This window comes from Aethalodelphis obliquidens, unplaced genomic scaffold, assembly GCF_003676395.1.
Source record: "Aethalodelphis obliquidens isolate GAN/ISIS:26980383/991018 unplaced genomic scaffold, ASM367639v1 scaffold8, whole genome shotgun sequence".
NCBI lineage: Eukaryota > Metazoa > Chordata > Mammalia > Artiodactyla > Delphinidae > Aethalodelphis > Aethalodelphis obliquidens.
This window is the reverse complement of record NW_020837952.1, coordinates 18,607,847-18,629,523: the sequence shown is the minus strand read 5'-3', so window position 1 is coordinate 18,629,523 and position 21,677 is coordinate 18,607,847. Positions and strand designations below refer to the sequence as shown.

The following is a 21,677-nucleotide window of genomic DNA, read 5'->3' as shown; positions in this document are numbered from 1 at the left end:
TAGTTTTCAGAGTTTATACTTCACCTCCTTGGTTAAGTTTATTCCTAGATAGTTTATCCTTTTTGATTTGTGGTTATCATGGGATTCACATATGCTGACCTACAATTATATCTACTTGTTTTAAACTGGTAGTCATTTAAGTTCAAACACATTCTAAAAGACCTACATTTTTTACTCTCCTCCCCCACATTTTGTGGTTTTGATGCCATATTTTACATCTTCTGCTTATCCCTTAACTGTATAGTGTTATTATAGTTGTTTTTACAATTTTTTGTCTTTTAACGTATGTACTGTCTTATTTAAGTAGTTGATCCTCCATCATTATTATATATTTGCCTTTCCTAGTGAGATTTTTCCCTTTCATTTAGATTCTTACTTCTTTTCTATTTAGAGAAGACCCTTCAACATTTCTTTTAGGGTAGATTTAGTATTGATGAACTCTTAGTTTTTACTTGTCTGAGAAGTTCTTTATCTCTACTTCTATTCTAAATGATAATCTTGCTGGGTGGAGTATCCTAGGTTGCAGGTTTTTCCCTTTCAGCACTTGAATATATCATGCCACTCCCTTCTGGCCTGGAATATTTCTGCAGAGAAATCAGCTAATAGCCTTATGGGGATTCCCCTGTATATGACTCTTTGTTTTTCTCTTGTTGCCTTTAGAATTCTCTCTTTAACTTTTGCCACTTTAATTATGATATGTGGTGTGGCTCTACTTGGGTTTGTCTTGTTTGGGACCCCCTGCACTTCCTGAACCTGGATATCTGTTTCCTTCTTCAAGTTTGGGAAGTTTTCAGCCATAATTTCATCAAATACATTTTCAGTCCTCTTCTCTCTCTTCTCTGGGATCCCTATAATGCAAATGTTGGTACACTTAATGTTATCTCAGAGATCTCTTAAATTGCTTTCATTTTTTAAAATTTGTTTTTCTTTTTGCTATTCTGATTGGGTGATTTACATTATTCTATCTTCCAGATCACTTATGTACCACTTAGTCTGCTCTTCATTCCTTCTAGTACGTTTATTTTAGTTCAGCTACTGAGTTATTCATTTCTGATGGGATCTTTTTTATATCTTCTGGTTCCTTGCTAAAATGTTCACTGTTTAGATAAATTCTTTTCCCTAATTCAGTTAACATTTTTATTACCAATGTTTTTAATCCTTTACCTGGTAAATTATTTTTGTTTCATTATTTATTTTTAGGGGGTTTTGTTTGCTCTCTCAATTAAGAGTAGTTCCTCTGCTTTTTCATTTTGCTTATCTCTGCCTCTATGAATTTAGGTGAAACAGTTACCTATTGTGGTCTTAAAGGGGTGTTCTTATGTGGGAGCCTCCCTGTACGGGCTGTGTTCGCCCAGTGTCTTTGGTGAGAGAGCTGGATTTGACATGAATGCAAGTTACATCTTTCTTCAGGCTGTTGTTTTAGGGTGATAGCTGGCAGCTGTCACCTTGGTAGAGGTTGGGCTGGAGGTGGAGGGGCTAGAGCTGGTGCCAGGTGTGAGGTGGGACTTCCTCTCTGTTCAGTGGCCATCATTGCCCTGTCAGGGGTGGGGTCTGATCCCCAAGTTGCTGGGCAGAAACCCTGAGGATCAGGCTCGAGCTGACTTTGTTCACTTTAAGTGTGTGTTTTTCCCTCTCCCAGCACCGGGACCTTTACTCCAGAGGAGGGGAGTGCTGAAGCAAGTGGGGCCTGTGTGCAGACAGAGTTCCAATGCGCTGCCCGTGTAGGTGTCTATGGCTCCACTCAGATGCAGCCTCTGGTGCAGGTCCCCTTTGTCTCTCCCAGCTGATCACTACTGCCTGCATCCGCTGCCCCCACCCTGTCGCGGAAATGCTCCACAGGGCAGGTGGGACCCATGTGAGCTCTACGTGTATCTGGAGGTTAGCTGTGGTGGAGTGGCCACCCCGTCAGAAATCTGGGTAGTCTGAGGCACTGCTTGAGTAAGCACCAAGTATAGACGTGCTGCCCCACCCAGCCTCCACCCCGGGGTGGAGCTGCTCCCTGTCACCTCTGGGTCCCACAGTCAAGTTTCTTCCCCAGCCATGGCTGCCCCAGATCCAGTGCCACATTGTGGCATGAAGTGAGTGGGGTCGGAATGTTCGCTTGGCTTGGGCTGGTACGTGTCCCAGGTGGTCATGGGAAACTCGGCAGCCACTAGAGCAGACCTTTCTCTACTCCGCCTTGGGGGTTAGCCAGCATGTGTGTGCCCCTCATGAGTGGAGTCCAGACTTCCTCAGCTCTTCTCTTTGTCCCAGCAGTTCTCCAACCAGCTAAGGGGGCTTGTCTCCTCATGTAGGACACCAGGACTGAGATGCCCAAACTTGGTTTAACCTGCTCACTCCCCAGGTTGAGTGTCCACCAATGTCATCTCCTTGTCCTCTGAGTCCCCTCTGAGGGGCACAGGTCCTGACCCAATCACTTCTGTTCCCTTCCTACCCTATTACGTGTGTATCTTTCTTACAGTCTTGGTTGTACAGGAGTATTTTTGCCAGTTTCCAATTAGTTTTCAGTGATAATTACTCCACATGTAGATATATTTTTGGTGACAGGGAGGTGAGCTCCCTGTCCTCTTACTCCACCATCTTGATCTCCTCCCCTGGCTTGTCTTTTCATTCATTTATTAGTATATCTTGCAGAATATAAGTTTTTAATTTTGATGTCAATTTACCAGTTTTTTCTTTCATGAATCATGCTTTTGGTGTCATACCTAAGAAACCTTTGTCTAACACAAGGTCACCAAAATTTTCTCCTAGAAGTTTCATAGTTTTAGGTTGTAAATTTAGGTGTATAATCAATTTTGAGTTAATTTTTGTATATGTGTGAGATATGGGGGGAAGTTTATTTCTTTGCTTATGCATATCTAATAATTCCAGTCCTATTTGTTGAAAAGACTCTCCTTTCTCCACTGAATTGCCCTTGCATCTCTATTAAAAAAAAATCAATCGATTATATATGTGTTTGGTCTATTTCTGGACCTTCAAGTCTGTTCCATCAGTCTATGTGTCTACTTTTTTGCCAGTATCACACTGTCTTCATTACTGTAGCTTTCTAGAAGTTTTGAAATCAGATGATGTTAGTCCTCCAACTTTATTCTTCTTTCTCAAAACTGTTTTGGCATATTAATTCCTTTGCTTTCCATATGAAATTTAGAATTGGAATTGAATCTTTTGATCCATGTACAGTAATGTATTTTAATAAGTATGTTTGTACCTAAATCCACAAGTCAGTGATTTCTGAGAAGCGTTGTGCAAGGTTCCACTCCCTTTGATTATCATAATTCTGGGAAGAGGCACAAAAGAGATGTATGTTGATCAAGTGCCAACTTCAAGATCTGTGTAAAAGATTTGTCAATGGACAGGTTAAAAATCACAGTAGTTGTTAATTAGGTAAAGGGCACAGGCTCACAGGTGAGACAAATCAGGCTTTGGATGCCAGAATGACAATTTGTTCGCACTGTTGTATAGGCTAAGTTACTTACATTATGATCCTTGGTTTCCTCCTCTGTAAAGGGAATTTAAAAAATCAACTCTATAGAGTTTTGAATGAGTAACCAATAATATAACATCTGTAAAGCATAGAGTCCATAACTGACACATAACAGGCAATCAGTTGTTATCATTTTCATTATTATTATTATATAATACTATAACATATAGCATTGTAGCATTTTCATGTGTAAGAATAGTCCTCTTGAGAATGTGCCAATAAAGAATTACCAGTCTCCTAGACTACAATCTAATCATCAGGTTAAAGGGATTTCCCAATACCACCCCATAACAACCATTAGCTCCAGTAGATCATGTGGCTTTGAGTTCTCACGGGGTAGGGACAGATAAAATAACATTAAGTAAGCAGTCTTCAAAAATAGCAGCGTTTTATGTATCTGCCAATCCCATACTCCTAATTTATCCCTCCCTCTCCTTCCCCTTTGGTAACCATAAGTTTGCTTTCTATGTCTGTGAGTCTGTTTCTGTTGGTAAATAAGTTCATTTGTATTCTTTTTTAGAATTCACATATAAGTGATATCATATAATAAACAGCCTTTTATTATTTAAAATTTAAAAATCAAGACTACGTAATAGGCATGCATCATCTTATCCTTGGATCTGAAATAATTTTGATTTCCCATATAAGCAGCTTTTTCAGAATGGTAGAGTCTCTGTAGGGGAATAGTTCTCCATATTTCACAGGAAATAAAGCTGAGTGTCTATATCAAAAAATATATATTTTTTTAGCATTTTCAAGACTGTCTCCATTTTTTACTCATTTTTGTTACACTTCCTTAGGGTGACAAAATATCATCTGTTTTTTCTTCCCTGTCTACTCTGTTTTAGTGCCTGCCCAAGTGACCGGTTTGCATGTGGCCAACCAAGGGACAACAAGCAGTCTCTTCACTAACTGGACCCAAGCATTGGGAGACATAGACTTCTACCAAGTCTTACTGATCCATGAAAACGTGGTCATCAAAAATGAAAGTGTCTCCAGTGAGACCAGCAGATACAGCTTCCACTCCCTCAAATCGGGCAGCCTCTACTCCATGGTGGTAACCACAGTAAGCGGAGGAATCTCTTCCCGACAAGTGGTGGTGGAGGGAAGGACAGGTAAGAAGAGTGTGACCTACGGCGATCTGAGCACGTGGAACCTCCAGGGTATATCCTAGGTGTTTTAAAACATCCTAAAGACAGACCCAACTCTGATCTTCCTAAAAGCCAAGTTTCAGTGCTATCCAGACAGTACATGTTGATCTCCCAGGAATGGAAATTGGATGATGGGTGAGAGTAGGAGAGAATGAATTCTAAATTTTCTAAAATCTCCAATACATGTGTCAGAACTCCTAGAAAACCCTTTGTGATGACATGATAGTCATCTGCTACCTAAGCTTATTCCTTCATCTAGCTGATTTTCTTTGAAATATTTATGTCCGATTAAGGTAAACAAGTCATGAACTTTTTAAAAAAAGTATCTTCCATTCTCTTTCATATTCTTGGTTTCAAGACCGAAAAAAAATGATCTCCAACTTCCATGGTCAAAAGTTAAGCTAATAGGGCTTCCCTGGTGGCACAGTGGTTGAGAGTCTGCCTGCCGACGCAGGGGACACGGGTTCGTGCCCCGGTCCGGGAAGATCCCACATGCTGCGGAGCGGCTGGGCCCGTGAGCCATGGCCACTGAGCCTGCGCGTCCGGAGCCTGTGCTCCGCAACGGGAGAGGCCACAACAGTGAGAGGCCCGCGTACCACAAAACAAAAACAAAAACAAAAACAAACAAACAAAAAAAGTTAAGCTAATAAAATTACCCAATCCCATATATTTTCACAAGCAACATTAAACAGTGCTTAATACTGTACACCACCTAAACAATGTTCCTTGACCTTAAAGAGCTCATAGTCAAATAGGGCAGAGAGCTAAGTAATCAAATAAATGTCACGTGGTCATATGTGTCAGGCAGAGGTGCAGCACCAGAGAAGGGAATACAATTTTCTACACAACACAAAGAAGGAACATAAACAAACAATATAAAATGTATGTTCCAGTTTCTTAGAAAGATATACAATTAAATAAATCCAATAGAAGCTTTAATAATTATTAGTGAATTCAGGTCAGTGACTTTGCCCGTTTAATTTCATATGATTATGTTAAGTTGGATGTCAGTCTCCTCCCTCTATATTTCCAATGCTCAGATTCTGAGTATCAGCGTTAGGTATCCATAGATATATCCTTTTGAAAATCATGAATCTCACCTGCTTAATGAACCCAAGGACCATTAACTTCATTAATTCTCCCAAAAGAGCAACTAAGTCATTGAAAAGATATTTCATAGTCTAGGTAGAAATTCACTGATGTCTGCCCATTTCTGTCATTCTGTGGCGACTGATACTGTTGCCTGTGTTCTTCCTGATACCTTCCTTCTTCTCTTTTAATGGTTCTTGGCACCATCCATCAATGTAGCATAATTGGGGGTGAGGGACTGAAAAGCTTAGTTGGGGAATCAAGAGGCCTACATTCTGGTCCTAGCTCTGCCATTCACTTATCTATCTAAGCCTTCATTTTCTCTTCCATCCCCAGTAAGTCACCCCAACACCGGGTGTCAGAGTGGGGAAGGAGAAATAACAAGTTGTGGAGAGGAGTTGAAAAGGATCTTGCATCCATCTCCCAGTGACTTGCAGTTGTATTAGTCAGATTAGGCTGACTTATTTCCTGCTTATACAACTGTACAATGTGGGTGTTCCTGACGGGACAACTCTATTGGTTGGTTCTTCTCTAAGCAGTAATTAAGGGACCCAGGCTCCTACCATCTGTGGTTCTTCCTTCCTCTAGGTTCTCAGAGGTCTCTCCATTTCTTCAGAGAATGGAGGTTATGGGGAGGCGGAAGACTACTAAAGCTGGAAGTAAACACATCACTTCCACCCACATTCCATTAACGGGAACACAGTTGTATGACTACACCTAACTGCAGGGGCGGCTGGGAAATACAGTCTAGCTGTGTGTCCAAGAGGAAAAGGAAATGGTTTTGTGAGCAAGTAGTCAGATGCCGCCACACAGGTTAATTCCCAACTTAAAATACCACAAGGGCTCTCCAGCGTATGGTGCTATACTAAAATAGTTTGATATCTGAGATCACTTGATAAGTGGGACTTGTAATTATTTTTATACCTATATTTTAATGACAACAGAGGTATCAATATTTGACCATTATATAACAGAGGTATGCAAAAACGAGACAAGAAATTCTTTGAAGAATGATAATAAAGTCTTAAGGAGAGGACAAGATATGAATAAATATAAACATCAGTTATTTTATTCAAACACATTGAGTGCAGACATTATCATGAGAAAAGAGAAAAATGGGATATTACTATAGAAGCACAATAACTAGAGATTTTGAAAGGTGCCTCAATTAGTAAATTCTGTACCTGGTAGATTGTAAAAAAATTCAATGGCTAAAACCTAGATAATCATTACCATCTACTCAAATTACTGAGGTATTAGTCAAGGTTGAAATAATTCACTTATATTTCCGCAGAGTTGAAACATATATATAAACCCTCCCAGCTTAGATAAGGTGGCAAAATATCTAAAATTGAAGATGTCAGATGGGCTTAACAAATCTAATTCTAACCTGAGAAAATGCTCATCCTACAGAAAAAAAATAAACATATCTTTTTTTTAAACATGAATTTATATTTTGGGTGAAACTTTTAATCATTATATCTTTTCTAATAAAATGTTAATAGTTGCAAATATTCCCAGCAGTTTTGAAAAACAAGCATAGTTATTCTGAGAACAACCAAGGGATATACAGATGGTTAGATGGACGAAAGAAGGACAGGGAAAAAAAAGGACGGAAGGCGTCAATACATAAATAGAATGGCTAAAAGTTCAATGTTATATCTGGGAAATGTCCATATGCGTGGAACAGCATTAGCAGAATTATTTAGTAGAGTGCTGTTTATAATTTTGGTGATGGATAAGTGCTTGTAAATGCACAGAAGACTTTGGGGATTAAACCGCAAAGTCAGAGCATATTAGATGAGAAGGATTCTCAGAGGTCATCTAGCCAAATCCCGTCCATTATATGTGATGTAGGGATATTGACAATTATATGAAAATATATAGCTGAAGTCAGTCAACCAATGATGAAAACAGTAGCGCAGTTCATATATACTATATATTTTATTCTTATATTCACTACTGACAGTACTATTTGTCATGCATTTATTTCTAATACATGGAACAACTATTATTCAATACCATGATTCTTAATTTGCAGACTGTACTTCTAGGCAGGGAACTCTTTACAGTCATCCACATCTTTTCCATTTTTGTATACTTGGAAAATAGTTGGTTCTTAGTAAATGCTTGTGACGCTAAAACCCCAACTGAGAGAAGCACATAATTATGGTGGACATTAGAAAGGCCATTATTGCCACAGCATGTCTTTCTGCCCTCAAGTCCGGTCTCCAGACTTATTGCTTCCAGGATAGGCGTTTAGGTTTATTTCTCACCACTAGAGGGCAGGAAATGCTTTGCGAAGGGAAATACAACCCCTTCACCTGTGTAAATGATTAGACTCCCCAGGAATAAATAAATTAATCACAAGAAGGTCGAAGCTATCCCAATGTCTAAGACTTTTAGAAAAGCTATTGCACTCTTCACCTTTCCCCTCAAAAACCTTTCTTTATTGATGGGTTTGGTTCAAGCTCTTTCATTTAGATAGTTAATGTCTGTTCCCTTTCCTACATGGGGGACTTTCTGACACGTTCACATAAAACCTCCACTTAAAATACTTTACAAACAACCACACCATAAAAATGCAGTAGCAGCATCCTTGTATTTAAGAGGCATCCAAAAGACTTCCTTGGATTTTTATCTTGGTTAATCTTATGATGTAAGAATTCTCAGCTTCCAGAAGCTACAGTGAAATCGTCACCCTTCCTTGACCTCATAGGTAATCAGATCTCCTGAGTCCACACTGTTTTTGCCCACCGCAATAGATGACTCAGACGTTTGACTGTGCCTTTCTTTTTAAATTTTCTCCCCCTGTTAAATCCCAGTCCCTTCCAGTGTGAGTGGAGTAAGGGTGAACAACTCTGGTCGCAATGACTACCTCAGTATATCCTGGCTGCCTGCTCCTGGAGACGTGGATAACTACGTGGTGACACTCTCCCACGATGGCAGGGTGGTTCAGTCCCTCGTGATTGCCAAGTCTGTCAGCGAATGTTCCTTCAGCTCCCTCACCCCGGGTCGCCTCTACAACGTGACCGTAACGACGAGGAGTGGCAAGTATGAAAATCACTCCTTCGGCCAAGAGCGGACAGGTGAGGATCTCAGGAGGTTCAGGCTCTATGAGAGCCAGCCGGCTATGTGGTTCAGGGCATCACAGATCTGCAGCAATTCTGTAATGAGGGGATTAAAGACCGTTGAGATCACATTATTTTGGCGTCTTCATATTTTCACCCAAGAAGTTCCTTATGTGAGCAGATGTTACCTTTAAAGTAAGATGAACACCATTTTCGTGGCTAGAATTCATAGTATATTCAAATATAGTAACAGGTATTTCTGTTTAGGGTTGCTAGACCCTGGCTCTATGGATGTTCACTAATTTAATCCTTATAAAGTCCTTATTGAGGTAGTTGAGGTTATTATTCCCATTTTACAGATTCTGATAAGAATCTGATAAAAGCCGTTCACTCTCTTTCCAAAGAAATGCACATACCTGCCCTATCCCCAACAAGTTCACGGACAATTCGGGGGTTACGACTTTCCTAAGGTCTACCCACGAAGCACTGGGTGAAAACCAAGGTTCAGGGTAACTTGTCCAACTGTTTAACTTGTTAAACAGCCGGTGCACTTCAGATCCTGGATTTGAACCCAGTTCTGAATGACTCCAGAGCCTACAAAGCTCTCTGTCCTGAAATCCTTCCTGAAATGTCTGTTGGTCAAGACCACTGTTCATCCTTTTTCACACAAGGTGAAGATGTGAACCTTTATAATTCTGGGACTAAGAGCAAACTCTTAGCAAAGGCTTTGAAGGCCTGGTTGGTCTTCAATGTGCTGGAAAGAGCTAAGTTTAGACAACTACCGTTTTCCCAATATACTTATGCTTCCTGGGGTTTACATCTGAGATTTCTGCTTATGGTGAGGTTAATATTTTATCAAATCTCTCCTGCTGATCTATGGTTTGATAGTTGCATTTTAAAATCAGTTTTTCCATGAGAATCTGGGACAACTGACACCATCCAATGCCCCAGCACAGGGTCTGGAGCCTAGTAGGCTCCAGAGTCATTCATTGAGTAATGAATGTTTGGTAAATGAATAATCAGAAATCACCTAGATCAGGGGTTTTCACCCAGTGCTTCGTGGGTAGACCTTAGGAAAGTAGTAACCCCCAAATTGTCCGTGAACTTGTTGGGGATAGGGCAGGTATGTGCATTTCTTTGGAAAGAGAGTGAATGGCTTTTATCAGATTCTCATAGTTTCTGTGACCTCAGAAAGTTAAGAACCACTGATTTACATTGTTACAGCATGCTAGCATTGAAAGTGTCCTTAGAATGATCTAATCCCGGGCTTCTCTGGTGGCGCAGTGGTTGGGAGTCTGCCTGCCGATGCAGGGGACATGGGTTCGTGCCCCGGTCCGGGAGGATCCCACGTGCCGCGGAGCGGCTGGGCCCGTGAGCCATGGCCGCTGAGCCTGCGCGTCCGGAGCCTGTGCTCCGCAACGGGAAAGAAAAAAACAGGAGAGGCCCGCATACTGCAAAAAAAAAAAAAAAAAAAAAGAAAGAATGATCTAATCCCATCTCATTTGAGTTAAAGTCCCAGAGAGAAACCGTGGCTTCTCCAAGGTCACACGGTTGAGCAGTAGCCAAACCCTACCGCACTCCAGGGCTGTTTCCACTACGTCATGCTCTCCCTGAAAGCACTAGTCAGGGATATAAAGAGATAGTCCCTACCCTCAAATTGTTACGTATTGTGCTGATAAGCGTGATACTGACTGAGATCTGATTTTTATTTACAAAGCAGCCTTATGTCAGTGTCTTCTGTTGATTAATTTGGAGCCTAAAAATTGCCAGCAATTAAAGGATATGTCATCCAACCACTAGCCCCTTGCTGCCCCTTGGTGTCAATTCATGAGTGTTTTCTATTCACATGACCTTCATATTGCAAGGCCTTGTGCTAGGATTGATTTTAAATGCAAGAAAAGTGATCCTTTATTCAAAGCACCCTTTTGATGCTTTACCAACATGAACTTGGATTTGGCACGTGACTAATCAAGGCAAACCACTGCGCCTGACAAGTCAGTTTAACTGGAGAGTCGTGTCTGAGTTGTTGCCTTGTTGATTCTGGCTGATTGTCTCAATGCCTTCTACATTTCGGGTGAAAGTGTCAATATTTCTAATTCCGTATCACATCATCTCACCATACAGCAAGGCAAGTCCCACAAATTACCCGCAGTTCTACCTGGAGAGCCCCTTACTGACTTAGCATGGTATTCAGTCTGGTTTTTCTTCCTGCTTTGCCTTCAGTAAATTGCCTGGATCGTTGACCTTTCTTAGCCCATACTTACAGTGTCACTTCAGAATTTCTTCTGTACAAGTCTGTGATGACTAAATTCTAGCAACACTCTGATTGGTTCCAGATAAATATCTTGAAAAAAAGCACACCTGCCCTTGCTCCATATCTGTGGTGAGATATATTCCAGTACAAAAACCAGCACACATAAGCCAACAAAGGATAGTAATGCAACTTGTAGGTGTTAAGAAGCTTCATGAAAAATGTAGCTTAGATACCAAAATATTGAAATTTCTGGGTCATTTCATGCTTTGGAAGAAAGTGGAAGAGAAAACTTGGACATAGGCGTGGCATGTGGTCAGAGCAGAAATCCCTTAACATAAACCAGACACAGACAGAGGCTACCCAATCCAGAGAACATGCTAGTATTAAGATAGAAATTTAGGGCCCTGGATCTGATTGAGTTCATACTTCTTTTCAATGCTCCTTCTCATTAATATTTATAAAATCCAGTTATAGCCAAATAGTAATGAATCTAGGGCCTACTTTTGAATTAAAATACAGCCCCAAATGAAAAAATAGAATATGCTTAATATCATGCTCAAAATACAGAATTGCTTTATTTTACAGTGTTCCTGTTAACAAGCACTGATTGATTGATTGATCAATTGAGAAAAAACCCATGGGTGCACAGATTGGTTTGTTCGTTTGTTTGTATGTTTATGGGGAATGTCAGGTGCACAAAGTTGGATTAATCATAATTCTTGGTTCAGGATCCTGTGCGTCAGTTGCCACTGCTATTTGTTTTTATGGCATTTAATGAAATTTAGACATTTAGTTAATAATTTTTAGTAATTTAATATGTACTTGAGAAACCACTACCCAAAATAAAAGCTAGGGACTTGATAATAATCTATATCAGATCATGTATTTCACACCTCACTGGTCCATCCCAAAGTAACCATCATCTTCACTCTTATTTTTCTCTCTTGCCTTCCATCCTGCAGTTTTATTATTTATGTAATCCTAAAATTATATTTTTTAAATTTTAGTTGTTTTAATATAAAAAAAGGTATTTTTTATGCAGTATGTAATCTTTGGGGACTAAGATAAGATTCATCCATATTTTGTGTTTTGATATTAAGGTCAAAATCCATATTTTTGTGTTTTGAGTTAAGAAAAATTGTGACTGCTGTATAGTATTTCACTGTGTTCATATACCATTTAATTCATCCAATCTCCTGTAGATGGGCATCCTCTCTCACACTTGGTTTTATCAAGTTTTTAAATTTTGCCAACCAAATGGATGTAAAATGGTATTGTGCCACGGCCCTGACTTGCATTTCCCTTGATCACCAACAACGTTGAACATCTTTTCATGTATTAGTTACCATATGTGTTTCCTCATCTTCCATTTTTCTTTTGGATTGTTTATACTCTTCTTGGTAACTTAGTGTCATATCTTGAGTCACCAAGGTATGCTGGAATTGTTAATATCATTGCCATCATTCATATTAATCATCAGTTATTATGTTTAATGCTCCGTTTTGTACATGACACTTTGTGTAGGCTAAGAACAGGATTAGAATTAATTCATCAGGTCTGTAAAAAGATCCATTTAATCAGTTAAACTGATAACAATCTTTCCCCTCCAGAAATTTGTGATCTGAAGGTCTGAGATTTTTCTTTTAAATGCACACAGTAAAAATCTACTCACTTTCCTTTATCGTCCCGTGTTGTCATCTGTGATCAATTGCTCCCTCAGAACCATTAAATCCCTAGCTGTTTTCTGTTCTCTTTTGCAGTGCCTGACAAGGTCCAGGGAGTCAGTATCAGCAACTCAGCCAGGAGCGACTATTTAAAGGTATCCTGGGTACATGCCACAGGAGACTTTGATCACTATGAAGTCACCATTAAAAACAAAAACAACTTCATTCAGACGAAAAGCATTCCCAAGTCTGAAAACGAGTGTATATTTGTTAAGCTAGTCCCTGGACGGTTGTACAGTGTCACTGTTACTACAAAAAGTGGACAATATGAAGCCAGTGAACAAGGGAATGGAAGAACAAGTAAGTGGAAAGATTGCAAAATTTGGTAGTTGGTTGGGACTTGAAGGTCATCGAGTAAATAATTTATCTGAACTTTGAATTTTCTCTGCTTACTGATCAGTAAATTACATTCCCAGTTAGTCTCAGTTGGAGCCAACATCGTTCAGCCAAGCCATGGCCTGTAATTACAGAATATTTATTGGCAGATGAAAGCAAGCATAGTGGGGTAGCAGGAACACCAAGTTTCTCATTTTTCTTCCCTGTCCTCCTGCATTGTGGCATTTAAAGTTCTAGATGTCTTGTTTTATCCTAGGATTGAGATCAAAACTCATTTTACAATTATATTCTACCAATACTTAGCATATAAGATTTATGCCAGAAAAAAAATTACAATTGTAATAGTTGCTTCCAATTTTTCTTGTTTAATTATGCACGAAGTAGCTGAAGTGGTTTATTCGGGAAAGGGAGATGTTTGCCAGTTCTGTGAATGTGATTCATAAATTATTGTGTAGTAAACTCTGATCAGTCACTTCCCTGAAATGTCTTCTCATAGTCCCGGAGGCTGTTAAGGATCTCACATTGCACAACAGGAGCACTGAGGACCTTCAGGTGACATGGACACGAGCTGATGGGGACGTCGACCAGTATGAGATCCAACTGCTCTTCAATGATATGAAAGTATTTCCTCCTTTTCACCTTGTCAATACCGCAACTGAGTATCGATTCACCTCCCTCACACCAGGGCGCCAGTATAAAATTCTTGTCTTGACGATCAGTGGAGATGTACAGCAGTCAGCCTTCATTGAGGGCTTCACAGGTAATTGGAAATCTGGCTCTAGAACCTGACTAGATACTGTGGTGTATTTAGCATGTTGGGTAGCCAGGCGTTTTGGTTGAGGATTTAAAGGGCTAAGGGGTTGGGGGGTGGCAAGAAGGGAGAAGGTTATCTTGATAGTGACAATAATGTTGTCCGAGCTGGTTTAGCAAAACTAAAGTATGATGTAGGGGGAGAAAAAAAAGCTTTCTGAAAAGTAACATTGAATTGATATAAATAGCTGTTGCCTGTGAGGCTTACAGATTAAATATAAATAACCTGATTGGTTGGTTGGATATTCCTTCTTTGGAACTCTATTAGGAGTGTTGCTATAATAGTTAACATTTATGAAGAGTTTACTGTGAACTAGACACACAGCCAAGTACTTTATATGTACATTTTGTTCAGTCCTAACAATTTCGTGGGCTGGTCGCTATTATTATCATTGCTGTTTTTCGGATAAGGAAACTGAAACTTACAAGGGTTAAGCAGTTTGCCTATAGTCCCACAACTAGTAGATAAGAAAACCAAGATTTGGACCAAGTCAATCTAGTTAGCGCCCACTATATAACTGGCATTCTTCATTTCCACTCACTGGCCTTGATGTCCCTCTAAACTTCCCCCATCAACTTCAGCTCAAGCAGAAAAGTCAGAGAAAAATGGTAGATTGATACCAATATTTTTCATATGTATTTTTTCAGTAGATGCCAAAAGGTAGGAAGCACGAAACTTTTAGTTGAAAATTTCCACAGTTCATCCTCTAAGTGATGGTTTTTAAATTTATTCTCTTTTTTAGTTCCTAGTGTTGTCAAAAATATTCACGTTTCTCCCAACGGGGCGACAGATAGCCTGACGGTGAACTGGACTCCAGGTGGGGGGGACGTGGATTCCTACACGGTGTCAGCGTTCAGGCAGAATCAAAAGGTTGAGTCTCAGACCGTCCCCAAGCTTGTCTCTGAGCACACGTTCCACAGGCTGGAGGCTGGGGAGCAGTACCAGATCGTGATCGCCTCTGTCAGCGGGTCCCAGAAGAACCAGGTAGATGCGCTTGGGCGTACAGGTAAGCGTCCCCCTGGAGAAGGGCCAAATAGTTCTCCATAATGGGACGATGGATGGGCTTGGCCACTCACAAATGGAAAATACCCAAATTCAAAACCACTAAGTTCGTACAATTCAATGTGGTTTCAAGAGCCTTTCTCATAATTTTTTCTTTGCATTTTTGTTTCTGAATAGAGTGATTCAAAAACAAATGAAAGGTAATTAGAAACGAAATCATGTGAATAGATTTTTATACTTGCTAAGGGATATAATAGTTGATTCTCTAACTCTGCGTGTTTCACAATTTTACCCCTTTCTCAAAATTCTTTAAAGAAAAACACGCCTATGCCATCTACTTCATTTGTGATGAATTAATAATGTATCTATTTATTTATATTAATATCACTATTCACATAGTACTTTCAAAACAAACATAAGCTATCAGCACCACTATAAATGCCAGGCATTTAAAATGATCTTTAACCATACTACAAGGTAGAGATCATTATCTTCAATTTATAGATGAGGAAAGTAAGGCTTAGAAAGTTTATAAAACATTATCAAGGATACATGTAATAAGACCTAGAGCTATAATTCAAATCTAGGTCTGTCTGGCTCCAAGCGTCATGCTCTCTCTACTGTGATACAATATGTACTAGATGTCTTCCGTTCTCATGACCACTTATTTAGTTGTGGGGCATGGGCCTCTGTACTGTGCCCTTCTCTGTGTCTGTTTCATATACGTATATCTCCAACTATATGTCAAGCACTATGTTAGAAAATGGGAATTCAGCAGCAAGATAGAGCCCCTGACCAAAGAAGCTTACGATATAGTGGAGTCAGGTAAAAGGCAACTAAAGTATAGCATAAAAGTAATGTCAGGATACTATAGGAGCAAACAAAAAGAGTCAGGGAAGGCTTCCAGGAGGAGGTAACATTTTAAAAGATACTAAGAAATTATCCTGGTGAAGTATGTGTTGATCTGGTTCCAGCAGAACAGCAAAGGCCTGGACGGAAGAGAAAGCATGGCACATTTGTGGAGCTATACGCTACTTATGCTAGAATAACGATGTGAGCCGTGTGGCCAAGTAGGTAGATGGACCTAATTTCGAAGGGCCTTGTGTGCCTTGTTAAAGGGTTTAGAATTGTGGATAGCGATTAAAGGGCCATCAGCATGGCATGCTATGAGAATCTGCCAGACACTGTGTACAGTTAGAAACAGTGGGAAGTGAGGAAACAAGAGACTTGCAGTACTGTGGGTGAGAGATGATAGTGTCCTAGGCTAGTGAGGAAGAGAAGGAGAGAAGTGGAAAGACCCAAGAGATGTAAGATTTAGGAGACAGGAATGACAAGACTCGTGTCTGATTCTGTAGAAAGGTGAGTGTGACAAGTTTCTGGCTTGGATCAAGACTTGGACCAAGACTTGGACCAACAAAGGGCAATGAGGAGGTGGTGGGAGGGAGATGAGCCGTTCAGTCTGGGCATCTTGAGGGTTGGGGGGGCGGTGTCTGTGGAACATCCAGAGAGGGATGTCATTTGCAAAAATAGATGAGAGATCTGAACTGAGAGTTTAAATTTGGGAGTCAGCACCACATGGCTAACAATTCAAACCATGGGAGTGGATGAGATCTCTTAAGGATATTATGTAGAATGAGAAAAAATATAAACTTAGGACATAAAATATTATTAACAAATAATACTATCTGGCCTTTCACATCAGGAGCTGTAGTACAAACACTGTTATATGCTACTGCTTAGGTCAAGGCTTAAAGCTTTGACCTGAGTTAATCTTGGGAATGAAAGTCTAAACAAGCAACACCATTCAGTCATCCAAACTGTATTCATTGAATGTAAATTTGTTCCGCATTCTTCCACTTTCTAGATACATTGATATGCATCACTCTGCATATTTATCAGTGTCACTTCCACTAGTTTTTCTACTTGTTTGACTTCAAGATCCGTCTAAATCAGAGAGAAAAAAAAAAGAGAATCTAAGCAGTTATACAGATAATTCAGGCCAAGAAATACTTTCTCCTAAGGGCACATGGAAAGTGTCGATGATGCAACCATGAGGCATCATCTTCCATCTGCAGTTGATTTAGGGAAGTTTTTCTCAATTGGTTACTTAACCCTAAGTGATGGAACTGGCCTCTCTTTTCTTTGCAGTCCCAGCGTCCGTCCAGGGAATAACTGCAGACAATGCATACAGCAGTCACTCCTTAATAGTAAGTTGGCAGAAAGCTGTTGGCGTGGCAGAAAGATATGATATCCTGCTTCTAAGTGAAAATGGGATCCTCCTAAGTAACACATCAGAGGCAGCCACGACTAAACAGCACAAATTTGAAGACCTAACACCAGGAAAGAAATACAAGATACAGATCCTAACCGTCAGTGGAGGCCTCTTTAGCAAGGAAGCCCAGACTGAAGGCCGGACAGGTAATTCGCACAGCTTGTTGTTTCGTACAACACCTCCCTGTCTTGCTATTCCTTAAGAACTGTAGGGCCAAAGGGATGAAGCAACACTGGGAGATGATATATATTTCTTGACACAGCAGGGACATTCACCGTGATTTCCCACTTCCGCCAGTCGGCCTATTCACACAGCTTTCAGCCCACCACACTCCAATTCAGATTTTGCATCAAAACTGGCTCTATTCATTTCTTATTTCTGCTGTAATAAATTGCCACGAACTTTGCAGCTTCAAACAACACAGATTTATTATCTTATAGTTCTGGAGATCAGAATCTGAAAATAGGTTTTATGGGGCTAAAATCAAGGCATCAGGTCACAAAAGGACTGTGTTTCTTCTAGAGACCTCGTGGGGAGAAGCCATTCCTCACCCTTTTCAGCTTCTAGAGGCCACTCACATTCCTTGCAGCAGTGGCCTCACTCCAACCGCTGTGTCTGTCACCATATCGCCTTCTCTGCTCTCTTGCCTCCCTCTTCCATCTTTTAAGGACTCTTGTGATCACATTGGTCACCACTCAGACAATCCAGGATAATCTCAAGATCCTGAACTTAACCACATCTGCAAAGTCCCTTTTGTCACATAAGGTAACGTATTCACAAGTTCGGGGATTAGGACATAGGCATCTTTGGGGGCCATCATTCAGACAGCACCACTGGTCTAACTGATCATTTATTTATTAAGCACCCAGGTCTGAAAGGGGTTTGATGTCGATAGGGACATAAAGCTAAGTTAGGCATGCTTCTCACCCTGGAAGAAGTGACTGACAATTGGGGGAGACAGACACATGGACAAATAATGTCAGTACATTGTGATAAGGGTTGTTTGTGAGAGAGGGATGCCCAGCATCAAGGGGAGCATGGAGTCAGGTGGAATTGGGAAGTCTTCTTGAAAGTGACCTTTCAGTACTGTCATGAAGGATGAAGCAATTCTCCACGTGGAGAAAAGCTAGAAGGACACCCAGTGCAGACAGACGACCACGTGCCAAGACAGGGAGGTGTGAGAAGGAGCAGGGAGATTTTGTGGTGGCCGAAGTGTGTGTTACATGGTGGAGACGTGAGGCTGGAAAGGCAGGTTCGGGCCAGATTAGATAGTGCCTGGCGTGCCTTCCTCAGGAATTTATTTTTCATCTTATAAAATAAATAAAAGGAGACAATAAAAGTTTTTCAGCCAGACAGTGAATGTTCTGTAATAAAAATTTGTACTTTAAAAAAGAAAAAGGTAAATCAGATGGCAATGGGGGATAGATTGAATGGAGAAGAGACCAAAGGTGGGGAGACAGGCTCATAAATGAACTTGTTATTGATCACCTACTGTGTGCCAGGCACTGTCCTAAATGCTGGATACACAGAAATGAATAAAACAGCCCTCATGGTCATGAAGCCTCTATTCTAGTAGGGGTGAAAGGCAATGAAGAAAATAAAGAAGTAAAAAATATAGTACGTTAAATGGTAATAAATACTGAGGAGAAAATTAAAGCAGGAAGTGGGTTAGCAAGTGCTAGACGCTAACAATTTTAGATAGTACAGTCCTGAAAGGTTTTGTTGAGAAGGTGACATTTGAGTAAAGGTCTGAAAGAAGTGAGAAAGAGGACCGTGTAGATATTTGGGGAAGAGCATCCCGAAGCAGAGCAAACAGCAAGGCGAAGAACCTGAGGTGGGGGCGTTAGAGAAGCAGCAATGAGGCCACTATTGGTAGAGCACAGTGAGTGACGGCAAAGTGAGGGGAGGTGGTCAGAGAGGTAACTGGGGTCCTAAGGTGATGGCAGTCATAGAAACGATAAGGGTCCAAAGCAAAACTAATGCAGGGGCCCTGATGAAGAATAGTAGATATAGTCAAGAAATAGTCCTGCATTAGGTAAGATGGCATTTGGAGGTTGAGTAGAGTATAAAAGGAGGAACAGAAGAAGATTCTACAGTTTCTACCTGGCAGAAGATGATTCTATTAACTGAGATAAGAGAAGCAGGAGGAGAGAGTGTCAAGGAAAAAGATACAGGGCTCAGTTCTGAACTGAGTTTGTGATGTCTGAATGTCTTGCAGAGAGAGGTGATCAATAGGTTATTGATAATAGGGGTCCTGAGCTCAGAAAAGTGAGCTGGAGATAAAGATTTGGACAAAAATTCTAGTTAAATCCATGTTTTAGTCTGTTCAGGATGCTATAACGAGAATACCATAAACTGGGTGGCTTAAACAACAGACATGATTTCTGGAGGCTGGAAGTTCTGGAGGCTGGAAGTTCAAGGTCAAGGCTCCAGCAGATTTGGTGTCTGGTGAGGGCCCATTTTCTGGATCACAGCGAGCATCTTCTCACCGTGTCCTCACATGGTGGGAAGGATGAGAGAGCCCTCTGGGGTCTCTTTTATAAGGCACTGATCCCACTCATGAGGTCTCCACCCTCATGGCCTAAGCATCTTCCATTCGCTACCCCCTGAAACCATCATTTTGGCCTTTAGGCTTCAACATGAATTTCCGGGAGGGTCGGGGTGGAGACACAAACATGCAGGCCATAGCGAGCCATAAAGTGAATGAGACTGACTGTTTCGCTAATGTTATAGAATATGAAGGAGACAAAGGCTGAAACCATGGGAAATACCAACTTTTAAGGATCTGGCGTAAGGAGAGGGGAAAAGCAAAAGAGCCTGAGAAAGTGTTTGGAGAAGAGAACCCAGGAGAGAGGAGACAGATGTCCTGTTCTATTTCCACTGGCATCTTAAGACTTCCATGGTATCAGACAGCATCTGTGCCAACAGTTTGGAAGCAGGTCATTTCACCTTGCCAGCAGGTAGCACGGAAGGCCAAAAAGGTTCCAAAATCCTAATGTAAACCTTTTTTAAAAAATGGTTTTGGCTTTTCCTCTTCCTTCTCTTTCCCATGTCTCTGAATCTAGTTTTCTCTTTCTGCCTGATTTTCCCTTTCTTTCATACCTAGTCTCTCCCTTCCCACTGCCCTTCCCTCCAATGGTCATTTCTTAGCTCTCAGAGGGCACTCAGAGATAGATTGCTGGTCTCTGATCTAGTTCCTAGTACTGGAAAAACATTTAGTCACACAGGTCAGACTAACATTTATTTTACATGCAAAAAATGCCTTTAAAGATAGTTTTCCATTAGTGGGGGTTTTTTGTTGTTGTTGTTCTCTTGTGGTTTTGCTTTTTAACATTAACGGCTTCAGCCTCGCTAATTCACATTATTCGGATTTCTTTGCTCTGGGGTCTCCATGTAGTCAATATTCTTAAAGGCAGGGATGGTGTGCTTTGAGCTGCTTGATGGAGTGTGGCCATCTAGGCACCAGCCCCGGGCTGGGTCAGGGTTGGCTGTACCAAAACTCAGTCTCATTCTCTTTCTCCTCCACCTTTCTAGTCCCAGCAGCTGTCACCAACCTGAGGATCACAGAGAACGCCACCAGACACCTGTCCTTCAGCTGGACCCCCTCAGAGGGGGAGCTCAAATGGTACAACATCTTTCTGTACAACCCAGATCGAACTCTTCAGGAGCGAGCTCAAGTTGGCCCGCAAGTCCAGAGCTTCTCTTTCCAGAACTTGCTACAAGGTCGAATGTACAAAATGGTGATTGTAACTCACAGTGGGGAGCTGTCTAATGAGTCTTCCATATTCGGTAGAACAGGTAAGACCTGAACCCAAGCTGTAATGAATAGCAGGGAAATTGTCACAGTACTCACTGGCTTTTCCTTGATTTGTCCTTAGTTTCCTGTTCTTCCCAGGGTGTAGCTTTATATGAAATTTGTGACCTTTATATGAAATTTCTGACCCTAAATCAGACCTTTGATTATATATCAGAATAGTTTTTGCACTGGTTTTTGCTTTGTTTCCTACACGTGCTTACCTCATAGAGTTTAGTGAAAAAAAATGAATCTGGCTCCTCTACTTGCCAGCAAACTGCTACGCGAGGGTTATAACCCATCAGGGCTCAATTCAAGCTGTGCCTTTCAGCTTTCTACAGGAAATAGATGGAGTGGAGAGCAGGTCCAAAGAAGGGCAGCTACAAATGGGGCCAACAAGCAAAGACTGCTGTGAATCAGAAACACAGCACTAGATGAAGTGAACACAAGAGTTCCAGGAAAATGAGAGAGAGAAACATCTCTGGGTTTTGCAAATAAGAAACTGAATCTACTCTTTCTCCATAATTGGAGTCCATTATCTCATTTTTTCTATTCAATTTTTATTCTTTTTGAAAATATTTATTTATTTATTTGACTGCGCCGGGTCTTAGTTGCGGCATGTGAACTCTTGAGTTGAAGCATGCATGTGGGATCTAGTCCCCTGAGCAGGGATGGAACCCCGGCCCCCTG

At 40.9% G+C, this 21,677-nt stretch overlaps 1 protein-coding gene across 2 annotated transcripts in view; it reads left to right on the top strand.

Moving 5' to 3' along the window:
* PTPRB (protein tyrosine phosphatase receptor type B) overlaps window positions 1-21,677 on the top strand; it is a 112,801-nt gene that overhangs the window by 50,636 nt on the left and 40,488 nt on the right. For both annotated transcript variants that reach the window (XM_027107023.1, XM_027107024.1), the window contains 7 exons: window positions 4,333-4,599; window positions 8,550-8,813; window positions 12,810-13,073; window positions 13,606-13,869; window positions 14,663-14,926; window positions 17,071-17,340; window positions 20,729-20,992. In XM_027107023.1, the coding sequence (XP_026962824.1) occupies window positions 4,333-4,599; window positions 8,550-8,813; window positions 12,810-13,073; window positions 13,606-13,869; window positions 14,663-14,926; window positions 17,071-17,340; window positions 20,729-20,992 (1,857 nt within the window). The remainder of the gene's footprint in view (window positions 1-4,332; window positions 4,600-8,549; window positions 8,814-12,809; window positions 13,074-13,605; window positions 13,870-14,662; window positions 14,927-17,070; window positions 17,341-20,728; window positions 20,993-21,677) is intronic.